Consider the following 12,217-nt stretch of genomic DNA (forward strand, 5'->3'; position numbering starts at 1 on the left):
CATCCATCTCAACCCACCAACTGTGGGCCAGCTTTGGTCAAGGCAATCCAGTGAACTTCTCCGCCATCTTGTAGCTTCACCCACATCCTCGCCAAGGAGGTAGACTCTTGGCCTTGGTGGGGGGTTGGTTCTTTCCCAAGCTTAGAGAGCCCCTCTACAGCCTCAGGATATTCTATAGTATTCTTCCTCTCCTAGTAGCTAAACGCCCATACGCGGTTAACAATCCTTCATATTAACCCTTTCTGGTTTAAATCACTAAGTGGACTCTGCTTCCTGACTAGATCCTAATGCAGGTGGGAAAGATAATTTTTCCCCTTAGGTCAGACCTGACTCCTAAGCCTTTTCTCTTTTGGCTACTTCATGCTGCCTTTCAAGCTAGCAGTGTTCAGAACCCCAATTCCTGTCCATTTATTCCTTTTCCTGGCATTTTACCTTTTTCCTGTCTGGATTGGTCATTTTCTAAGATAAAAAAGTGATTCTAGAAGTGTATAGTTGATCTGCTTCTTTAAAAAAAAAAATAAATTTATACCCCCTTACCCATTTCTCTCATTCCCACCCCTGGCCTTTGTTGTTTTGTTTTTGAACAATCACACATATAATTCCAAAGTCTACTTTGGGGGCACCGGGGGACTCAGTCAGTCAAGCTTCCGACTCCGACTCTTGGTTCCAATTCAGGTCATGATCTCAGGGTTGTGAGACTGAGCCCCACGTCAGGCTCCGTGCTCAGCTCGAACTCCACTTGAAATTCTCTCCCTCTTCCTTTCACTCCTGCCCCTCTCTCCATTCATGCTCTCTTTCTCTAAAATAAATAATTTTTTTGTAAATCTAAAAAAAAAAGTTTACTTCGCACGTAAGTTGTAAGAATTCTGTTCATGCCACATTAACCATATTTTATCATTATTATTATAGATCTCATATAGCATTATTTTCTGAGACTTCACGGTACTTTTCCTTTCTGGGAGGATAACCACTTTTTGTTGACTTTCAATGGGTTTTACACAGTAATTAACTTTTACCTCTTTTAACACCCCAAATTGTTTTTTTAAACTTCTCCTGCCACAATCTTCTGAAATATTTTTTTAAAAAAGATACCCTTGAACAAACAGGAATTTTTTTGCACCAGGTATATAGCTCATATTCTCAGACCGTTCACCTAATCCTGCAGGATGCAAGGACCAAACATTAAAAAGGGGGATGAGGTGAGGGCCATAAAACTCATCATGGTAGAATGCCAGTTCTAATGGAGTTTTGTCATGTTTTAATGGCCAAATGTCTTCCCTAAGCATTGAACAAAATGGCGAAATAGATAATTTCACACTTGCCTCAGGAACAAACAATACCCATCGCTCCATTTCATAATCTATTTTTTTCCTCTGTGTAATAAATCTTTTGCACATGATGTAGCAAAAATAACAGGAGGCATCTAAAGATGTAAGAAATTCATTCTTACCCTATCCTGACAAATGTGGGCTTGAATGTGTAAAGGAAAATTCAGACCACGGTTCTCAAACTGGAATGCCTCTAGAGGCTTGGCAAGTAACACAAACACCAGACTGGGTGGCGACATTTTATAATTAAAAGTGTTGCCTTCTGCCTCCCCCACCCCAAAGGGGACAGCAGCCAAAGACACAACGATGGGTGTCATGGCATAACAGTGATGCCTTGGAGTGACAGCAGCCCCAACTCCCAGTACCTCAAGAAATACTGGAAACCAGGATTTCCAAGTATAAATCCTCCATCTTAAAAAATGGTTTCACCACTGCGCAGATCTAAGAAGAAAAGTATGTCTACAAACTGGGAAGAGTCTAGAGGTCACAATTCTGATAACTTTGCTTGCCAGAAAATTAACAGAAAATCCCCAGGAAGAGGCACACTTGCCAGTATTTACCTGTGAGCTCCCTTTTTATGTTGGGAAGGTTGGCTGGACAGGAGTTGCTGATGGTGAGGCCTGGGGGTGGCAGGCCTTGGTTGCCATAGAGGTCAATCAGATTTCCAGAGACAGGTAACTATAGAGAGAAACAATAAGAGAACTGAACTGCTTGAACAATTCCTAGGTTATTCAGCTAGAACCCAGATCTATTCCAGACTTGATTTAAAAGAAATGGTTTGAAGTTTAAAAAAAAAAAATCATTTTTTAAAACAGGAAAGCATAATCTGTTTACCTTTCCACTCACTTAGATAATGGGGACCTTTAGCTTATTCCTCTGGAAGAAGAAAGGGCACAGAATCTCACCCCCATAAGACGGTTCTATGATCAGCTTATAGTTCTATTTTGAGCATGGAGGCAATGGACACTGTGGCAACTCATTATCTAGCACATTCAGCAGCACATAGTAGATGTTTTGGAAATGCTGGCTATTACTGTAAAATGGGGTTCTATGGCCTGACTTCTTCACCAAATCAGGTTTTTCATCAAAGTCACTTTTTTCCTTCCCTCTCTTGCCCTCTCCATTTTTTTTAAAAAATCTCTCTTTATTTTATAAGGAAAACCAAGTGCAAAGTGTTTTCTACTGGAAAAGAAATGGTTTCCTCATTGCTAAAGAAAAGCTCTTTTCCTTGAAACTGAAATCTTTCGTAGAGCCACAAGAGGGAGCCCACTGACTTTAATAAAAATAAAAATTTACACTAAAAAAAAAAAAAAAAGTAAAGAAATATCTAGCCCTCTCAAGCTAGATTAGGAGTGCTTTTTTCTCCATTCTGAATTGAATATTTTGAAGTGGTAAACTTTCTGCCCTGGATGCTGATTTCCTTTTTCCGTCTATGCATTTCCCTGCACCTCGTTCATTGAAGGAGTTTGAGGACACCCATGTTTGTGGACATCAGAAGTCCCAGATATTTCATCTTCCTACCCTCTGAAATAAAGTTCTGATTATTAACAAGAGGGACGGAGTTAAGTGACCTCACTACCATCAGTGCAAAAGTTCCCTCTTCCCAGCTTAATTCAAACAATTCCTCTATCATTACCAAGGAAGTCTTAGAGCATTTGGCCCATCCTTGATCGGACACTCTAAATTTTACTCTACATCTGAGAAAAGTAACTTGAGATGGCATTCAAGCTGTTTAGTGACCAAGAGGTATCGAGAAGAGATTCTACTACACACCTCGCCTTCCAATTTCTCCAATGGCCACTAACACACACATAAAAATACCCGCAAAATACAGATACAACTGTGTTTCCTTTCACTGGTTGCCCTCGACTGTCTATTCCCGTCACGGCTTCTAGAGAAGTAGTCCATGAACCCAACCCCAAGCTAAAGAGGAGGGAGTCGCCTGTACTTTCTGACAGGTAAACAGGACACTTGCTCTAATACAACTGGGTCTGAGAACAGGAAGGACAGACTGATCAGCGGAACGGGTCTCTCTCTTGTCCACTCCAACTTTTCTTCTTTTTGAAGGCAGGATTTATATTATGTATATGAAATGTAATACACTTATTCCACCTCACAGATGCATATAAACAATGCACTGTGAGCATTTAGAATGCCCTTGAAGCACAAGTCAATCCCCTCTAGCTAAAAACCTGATGACCAGTGACTTTGATTCTTAGCTGTCATTTTGCTAAGTGGTTTCATTTGAAGTAGGTCACCTTCCTGGGGTCAGCCTTGCTCTGCGAGTGCTCCGTTCCATTCTTGTACAACTTAAGACAGCAAAGTGAAAGGTATACAAATGTCTTAATACAGCACTGTAAAGACAGCATCAAAACTCATAAAGCCTCTAGGACATCTCGTAACCCGCTGCGGGACTCCCAAGATTTATCCTTCTGGACTTTCAGATTCTGGAGGAGCTACTGAGTGTTAATAAGCCAAGAATGTGGCTTCAAAATTCAACGCAACAAGTTAAAAAGAGATATCCATATCTCTAGAAATACGAATCATAGCTATCATCTTTTCAAACGCAAACTGTAAGCAAAACAATGCAACTGTGTTATGATGATGATTTGTTAGGGAAAATGTAATAGGCAAGAGATACATACAGTAAACTTTAAAAAACAGAACAAAACAAAACCCCTCTAATGCATCAACACTGAATGGATAGATATCTAATTATAAGCTTCTCTGGGACAAGACCATGTTCTCTAAACACATTCTAAAGGAAATGAAGTGCATGTGTACTTAATAAATGCAGAACCATATGAAGGGAGGGAGGGAGAGGGACAGACAGAGGGCAAAAGAAACAAAAACTGGGAATGAGACAGAGACAAAGACACAAGGGGAGGGGTGGAAACTGAAGTGAGAGACACATGTACATAGAAGGGGAGAGAGGCGGACAGACGGATGGAGAGGCATTCAGGATGGGGGTGGGGAGGAAGAGCACAAGACTGGGGACACCCAGACACGAATGGGATGGGCAGACGCGATTGCTGTGACTGGCATGGATTGACAGCCCTGCCTGCCTAGAAGGGAGACGAATTAAAATCTCTATAATGAGATGCCTTATCGGACACTCTACTGAGGTCAGACGTCATTACTTTCAGACAAAAAAGCAGCTTATAATCGTCTCCCAACTTCTCTAAAAGATTTCCCACTTTGGCTTCCTTTCCGATACTTGCCGATTAGGAAGTGGCAGCATACATCCTGCCAGAATATTTTGCTGTGGAACATTTCTCTGTGGCCTCCTACTCTGGGTCAGGCACAAAACTAGAAAGGCACTTTGTATATGCTGTCTTAATTGATTTTTACAAAAGAAAAACCATGGTTCTAGCTATGTCTGACTACAGCTTTGTGGTAGGAGGTTTGTATACTATGTTAATAGCAATATTTGGGGGGCAGGGTCAACTGCTGATAAACCAATTCAAAGCTGCAATTTTCAATTAATCTCCAACTAATTCTAAGCAAATAAAATCCCAGCTGCTCATGAGCCAAGTATGGACACTCAAATTTACGAATTAATGGTGCAGGCTGGCTCAGGAGGCAGAGAACTGGGTTAAAACCTGCCTGTGTTACTGACCTGCTGGGTGATACTAACCTCCCTGAGGCATGCCCCACCACACATCTTTGCAAAGCGGCAATCCTATCGCCCACCTCACAGGGTTTTGCACGAATCAGAGGTCAACTGGGTGAGACGCTGTATTTAAGTGATCAGTACTGCCATGTTTAGTAATATAATTTTCTACAAAGTACTGTATCCCTAGTCTATTTTCAATAGGCAAGCTGATTTCCGCTTTGATCGACTGCACCACGTGCCATGTTCATTGCTAAGTTAATTGCTGTCAACTTCTGCACCGATTTTACCAGACTGCAAAGCAAATCCAAACACGGAACTACAGGGTTGGGGTAACCACCCAGAGTTCGAATCAGGGTTTCTCCATTGTCAGTGGAGGGCATCTGTCAATTGTCTAGAGCCATTTTCAGGTGTCACAACTAGGGGGGAGGGTACCACTGACATCTAGTGGGTAAAGGCCAGGGATGCTGCTAAACGTCCAACAATGGGCAGGACAGCCTCACAAAAAAAGAACTATCTATCTCAAATATTAATCATGCTGAAGGTAAGAGACTCTGCCTCGAAATGTGCCTTACGTTCTTTATACTAAGGGCTGCCATTTGTTGAAGCTACTAAAAGGAAGGTTGGTGAAAAATGGCTTTCTAATTTAAAAATCAGTCACACATATTTAAGAAAGGATTGTGTGGTTTCTCTTCTGGGTTAGAAAAACTGCCCCATAAACATGATAACTGGGTCAAAATAATATCTTTGGAGCTAAGGAAGAAGAGGAGGCACCTTCTGCTAATATGGCGACGCTGTGTGTTTGCTGGGTTTTTATCCAGCACATTCACCTGATTGGCAAGACCTTACCTCCAGCATACAAGCAGTACAGAGGACGGAAGCCGCAGCCTAAGAGGGACAAAGAAAGAGAAGGTAGACACGTATCTGTGTCCCCAAGTTGTTCTGAATTGAGTTCTTCAATGTGTTCCTCCACCAAAATGAATATTTTTCCAAGTAAATGATCATTGTAAAATGTTATTATTTTTTTCTTTCTGGATGTTCCCCTTCACTGAATATCAATTGAGCACTGATAGCACAAGTAAACTGGGACTTTTATTCTTTGTTTGTAATGGTACAAGAGGGCCCTTGTGTTCTCAGAATAGTTATTTCTAGACTCCAATTCCCTTAGGATAGTTTCCTCTCTAAGTGCTCCCTCCACTTTAATTTTTTTTTTAGGAAGTTAACTTGAAATAAAGCATATCAAAGAATCAGATAAAAGGGGAAAAACACCCAACATGAAGAACATTAAGTTTAAACGCGACTGGGGGGGAAGAAAATCAAAATGTTAGTGAGTTGTTGGTAGCTTTGTTATTTATTTTGACAATCCAAACCCAGATGTATCAAGAATAAGAGCTAGTAATTAACATTTAGTAAGAACACATCAGAACCAAGATTCTTCTAATTGCTTTTTGTAGATTAGTGCTTATAATTTTCATATGCATCCTATAGTTTTAGATGCTATTATTATTCCCATTTACCAGACAAAGAAAGTGAGGCAAAGAGGTCAAACAGCTTAATCAACAGCAGGCACTGAATTCAGCTATCTGACTTAGTCTGTGATCCTGACCTCTATTGTATACTGGGTCTTCTCTAATAGCAAAATGCTAAAACGGCTTTGTCATGGGCTGGCTCTGATGGGGCTACACCTAGACTTTTTCAGGTGGAAATATAAAAAAGTAATGAATGCCTGGACAATCAGTGATATCTGAGGGTGGCTACGGGTTACTCCTCCCCAGCTGGCAATTAATTCAACTCTGCCCAGCAGATCTTTTCTACCTAAGAACACCCTTAACATGGTCCTTCTGCCCCAGAATTATCCTTCTCCATTCAAGGTCTAACAGGGTCTCCCCTTCCCAGACTGTAAGCCCCCTGAGAACAGGAAGCACTCCCTACTCATCTTCACCTACAGCACCTCGTCTAGGGCTGGTGACATATTAGGTCATTTAATAAATACTAATTAAATCCTAATGTTAGCTTAGAAGCAGTCAGATTTCCATTCTAATGTAGAATGACTGAGGAGAAGACATGGGTGTTTAGTCTAAAGGAGAGAAGCAAGTGGGGGTCTTGAGAACTGTCTTCAGAAGGGTTGTCATGAGGACAAGTTCTCCATGAGGGCAATCTGACCCATGTTTGGAATTCACAGAGAGACACACTATAAGTAATATCTGGATTATTACGTATATTGTTATTCTGAAGTAGAGTTGGACACATTACAGATGCTCAGGACTATCACCTGAATAAAATACTGTCAAAATTATTTGCTGTTGTAAGGAATTATACTGAATTGAGATATTGTTGAGTATAGCTTAGGTTTCCGATGCTAAATGCTATAGTTTATGAGATGACCATGGGAGGTAGGTACAATTATCAGTCCAATTTCAGAGATGGAGAAATGCAGAACTTTAAGAAGCTAAGTAACATGCTAGACCACACGGGGAATGGCAGACTTTAGAGAAGAACTGAGATACACTCTCACATCTCCAATTTCTTTTTTTTTTTTTTTTTTAGATTTTATTTATTTATTTGACAGAGAGAGATCACAAGTAGGTAGACAGGCAGGCAGAGAGAGAGAGGAGAAAGCAGGCTCCCTGCCAAGCAGAGAGCCCGATGCGGGACTCGATCCCAGGACCCTGAGATCATGACCTGAGCCGAAGGCAGAGGCTTAACCCACTTAGCCACCCAGGCGCCCCTCACATCTCCAATTTCTAACCTCTGTGCTTTCCAGCCTGTCTTGTGAGTTAGTGCATATCCTCCATTGGAGGCTTTCCAGAAGATGGAGGTCTAGTTTTTCTGTGTATGGGGATGGTGCACAGAAGATATGCATGAGGATACTAAGGCACTAAGTACTTGACTGGCTCAGACGACTTCCAAGGTCCTCACCATTGGAGAAAATTTTAAAGATCATTTATAAAAAATCATATTAACTTTATTGTCCTCCTAACGTACCTAGATACCACCCGACACCACTGGCAAAATGACTACCTTCATGCAGCAAAGTTCATTTGGGATGACTGGGCCATTGCTAACGATTGCTGCTAGGGCACTGAAAACACCGTAAATATACCCACGTTTCTGGGTATACTTACAAATTTCACAGTGCAAGCTCTCCCAAGTATCTTCCTCATGCTGGTCCTAGGATTCTGACCGCTGACAAGTACAGTCTGCCTCACAAGAGGCACAAAGTTGGAAGCAGGAGGGTTCTACAGAAGCAAACCAAGGGCTCAAAGAAGGTGGGGAGAGTCTGACATGGAAACATCTGTCAAGATGGCGGAACATCCAGTTCTTTCAAAATCGGAGGGTAAATTTAAATGGGCAGGAAGTTGACAGAAACTAAAGATCCTAGAAAAGACTTTGGAGTTTTAAGGGTCCTCCTTACCCTTCAGGTAAATGAACTGAAAGAACTGGACCAAGATGGAAAAAAAGAAAGTACTACCTATCAGACTTTAAGTTCACTAAGAATTTTGGTGTAAATAAGTAAGGGATATCATATTCCCTGGCTGAGAGAATTTGTCATGTGAATTTATTCTTTAAAAAATTTTCTATTGTGGTAAAAACACATATGACATAAAATTTAGCGTCTTAACCATTTTGAACTGTACGGTTTAGTAGCATTAAGTCTATGCACACTGTTGTGAAACAAATCTCCAGAATTTTTTCATCTTGCAAATACCAAACTCTATACCCACTGAAGAACAACTCACCTTCACCCCATCTCCCCTGTGGGAGTCAATCTTTGCAATACAGGTTATTAAAGGCTATGACAGTCTCATGGCATTGCTCTCATAGAAGAGAGGAAAAGACTGGACAAGGTATTCAAAGCCTACTGAGAAGTCCTAACTCTGACACATCGAAGCTACATAATCCTGTGCAAGACCAGCTGACCTTTCTTAATCCTAAAAATGAGGACAATGATACCACCCCAACTTGACTCACAGAATTACTGCAAGGACTAGATTCGGAGACTTATTACAAGGACTAAATAAGATCTACAATAAGACTTTGGTAAAATGGAAACATAAGACACCATTCATTGTAAGGAATGAAAAAAAGAGAAAAACCCAGTAGGGGCAAGATTCCTAATGACAGAGAGAAATAAGTTTAATAAACCACTGATTTATTAACCAAAATCAGAATAAATTTTGCTATTGAAGAAAGGCAAATCGAATATCAGTCACTCTATTACTCGTGAATAGTAAGATACTGCCATTTTAAAAACTGCACTCATTTTTCAGGCCAACTAGAATGCTAGTGTAAATAGTACTATCCATAATATTTCCCTGGGGGGCAGTGTACTAAGTTGGGCATTAGATGTCAGGGGGAATTGGAAGGCCTAATGTCCTATTGAAAGTGGACTTGGACTCCAGGGAATGTAGAGCTTTATCATGGGGTTACCAATAAACCCATGAGAAATTCTCAATTTCTGATGTCAAAGTCACTCATTTGCAATCCTGACAGAATTCTCTGTTATATTCTTAATAAGTTTCTCAATCAGTCACTTGAGGAAATAACCTAAGAGATCAGGAAAAGGAAATATCTGGAAATATCTCAAGATTTTCTTAAGAAAAAAAAAATCACCAATACCGTATTTGCCATTTGCAAAGCAGGATCCATCAATCCCAGGATTTCTTCATTATAACTTGATTCTAGGCTAATGATGTCATCGATTACATCATCCATCTGTAGGAAAAAGGGCAATGTAAGAGAGATCAATAAAAGCAAACACTGTGCAAAGCCACCCAAAGAGAGACCCATGGTCTTTTCTTATCCTAAGCACTAATGCTCTTCAGTTAGATGCTAAGAAATTACCTCCCTCTTCTTCCCAAATATGAACATTACTGTTAGGTCACGGACACTAACAGGGGATAAGGATGCCATCTGCAACCAGCACTTAGTGAGGGATTACTAGGTGCCTGGCACTGGATTTAGGGCTTTGGATAGGTTAAATTATTCTCCCCTCAGAATACCTCTATCAGTGCAGGTACTGTTAGTAAATCAATTTGCCAAGTGACGTAAATGAGAAGCATCTTGCCCAAAGTCATACACGGAAGAGGGTTAGAGCCACAACTTGAACCCATGCTCTCAAGTGCTATGCTTAACTGCCTTCCCCAAACAGGAAAGGTGAACCAGGAAACCTTATCTTGAACGATGGCTGCCATTTCTCTTTTTTTTTCTCTCAAGACTATACCCCATGGCCTTTGTAGACCCTCCCTTCAGTAAGACAATCCAGCTGATAGTTTAGACCTTCACTCTCTTAGGCACATAGGGGGCACTGCGGCTCTCGGGCTGCTGGCTAACCCTGCACTGATCCTGCAATGACTTGTAAAATAAGTTTCTCCTTGTACAGCTGCCAGTGTGCTCGGTACTCCCAGAGGAGTACAGCAGGACGAGGTTATCATTACAGTCATGGAGCTGACATTCCCACTAGATCAATTTTATTCCTGAAGTACCAAAACATCAGTTATGATAATAAACAACAGTGATTACATGTGCATTGCAGCAGTTGCAAAGACAAGGCTGTGAAAACATTTCTTTGTAAACACCTGATGTATTTGAGCTGGCTAGTGTGTGTGTGTGTGTGTGTGTGTGTACACGCATGCACGCACAGATCTAAATAGTGCTTCACAAGTACACAATGAAATCTCAAAACTCAGAGGAATGCTCCTTTACATGTTTTTACCATTTTCAATTAAAGGGGACAGGCTCCAGTGCCACAGGGCTTGGAATCCTCATTCTCCCACTTTGTGTATTAGGGGCAAAGCCCTCAATTTTAAAGAGCCTCAACGGGGCCAATATGGAATATGGGGTTAATAATACTCATTGCCTTACTGGATTCTTGTGAGATTTCAGGATAAACCAAATAAAGTGTTCAGAGTGCTATGGCTAAACATCCACAAAAAATGAGGGTCATTAAGTGACCCCCTTAAGAAGAGTAATTGCAGGTCAGTTTTGATTAATGCCAGTGGTTTATTAAGTTTCATTTCTAGATACACCAGTTTTGTTTGTTTGGTTTCAAGAGATGATTTTCTAATTGAGTTGAACAGGCAAATGGGTCAGAGTACTTATGATCAAGTCCTCTTTCCTTGTAAATTTTTTTAGGGAAATAAATTTAGTGGGCTTGGTGTGATTGTTTTTTAAAATAATTTCTTTTTCTTATAAAAAAGAACCACTAATGCAAATTAATAACAAGAAATATAGAAAAGCAAAAAACAAAAAGAATTTTTCAGTGCTTACTCTTCTTTCTCTTATACATCTAGACACTTATTTTAAAATACATAACTATGTTAATAAATGTAGCATTATTTATTTAAATCTATTTAATAGGCTGTCATAGAAGAATCTCTCATCACTTGGGAAAAATCCATGAAGTATTACTAAATTAATAAAGTTTGAAATGCGTGTTTCCTGAGATTCCATTTCATAAAACAATATTTAGAGCTCTCTCTTTCTCTCTGTTTCTCACACATACACACACACAATCACATGCATATCGTGGTTTTACTAAGAGCCTTTTGAAGTTGCTACCTTACAAATTTGTGTAACACATTCATGATATCTAAATGAAGTACAGCATTATTATATGTACCAAAATTTATGTATTTCAAGTACTTTTAAATGACTTGAAGCAACTTAGGGAAAGTGCATTTTAAGTTTAATTTCCCTGAGTTATTTCATCATGAGACACTATGAAGAAAATGGTCCTGTTCATAGCTTTATTTAAAAAAAAAAATCAACGAGGGGAACGAAACCCTTGAGTCATCAGGAAGGTGTGATGAGCCACAAATATAGATTCTCACTACAAAGTGTGACATCCTTGGGCTGCCGGGTCATTCAGTACCTGCATGCACGATGCTCGTGAATGCGTGTTCATACTTGGGCATTCGCTTTCCGCCCTGTTTTGCTCTTCAAACTTATAAAATCCCTGCAAAAACACAAGCAAAATCAGCCCATGACTTGGATTGGCAAAAGACTTTTCAATGACATGTTCACACGAGGCTGATGGCACGGCAACAAGGTGGACTAATAAGCTTTCAAACAAAGTGGAATCTGACCGAGAAATAAAATAGCGCAGAAAGAACTTCCACCAGATCAGCTTGAGAGATGACAATTATGGACAGAGAAAAATAAGACAGTTGGTTTGGGCACAGGGGAAAAGACTTAGTCCCTCTGGAAATTAAAACTCAGCAACTTCAGAGGAGTCACCTCTGAAATCCCATGAACATTTCAGAGTACAGTAAAA

At 40.3% G+C, this 12,217-nt stretch overlaps 1 protein-coding gene across 11 annotated transcripts in view; it reads right to left on the minus strand.

Moving 5' to 3' along the window:
- The window catches only part of MITF (melanocyte inducing transcription factor), a 218,820-nt gene that overhangs the window by 18,953 nt on the left and 187,650 nt on the right, over window positions 1-12,217 (minus strand). For all 11 annotated transcript variants that reach the window (XM_047746960.1, XM_047746951.1, XM_047746950.1 and 8 more), the window contains 3 exons: window positions 11,816-11,899; window positions 9,562-9,657; window positions 1,889-2,006 (listed from right to left, as the gene is read on the minus strand). In XM_047746960.1, the coding sequence (XP_047602916.1) occupies window positions 1,889-2,006; window positions 9,562-9,657; window positions 11,816-11,899 (298 nt within the window). The remainder of the gene's footprint in view (window positions 1-1,888; window positions 2,007-9,561; window positions 9,658-11,815; window positions 11,900-12,217) is intronic.

Source organism: Lutra lutra, chromosome 1 (genome assembly GCF_902655055.1).
Source record: "Lutra lutra chromosome 1, mLutLut1.2, whole genome shotgun sequence".
NCBI classification, from domain to species: domain Eukaryota; kingdom Metazoa; phylum Chordata; class Mammalia; order Carnivora; family Mustelidae; genus Lutra; species Lutra lutra.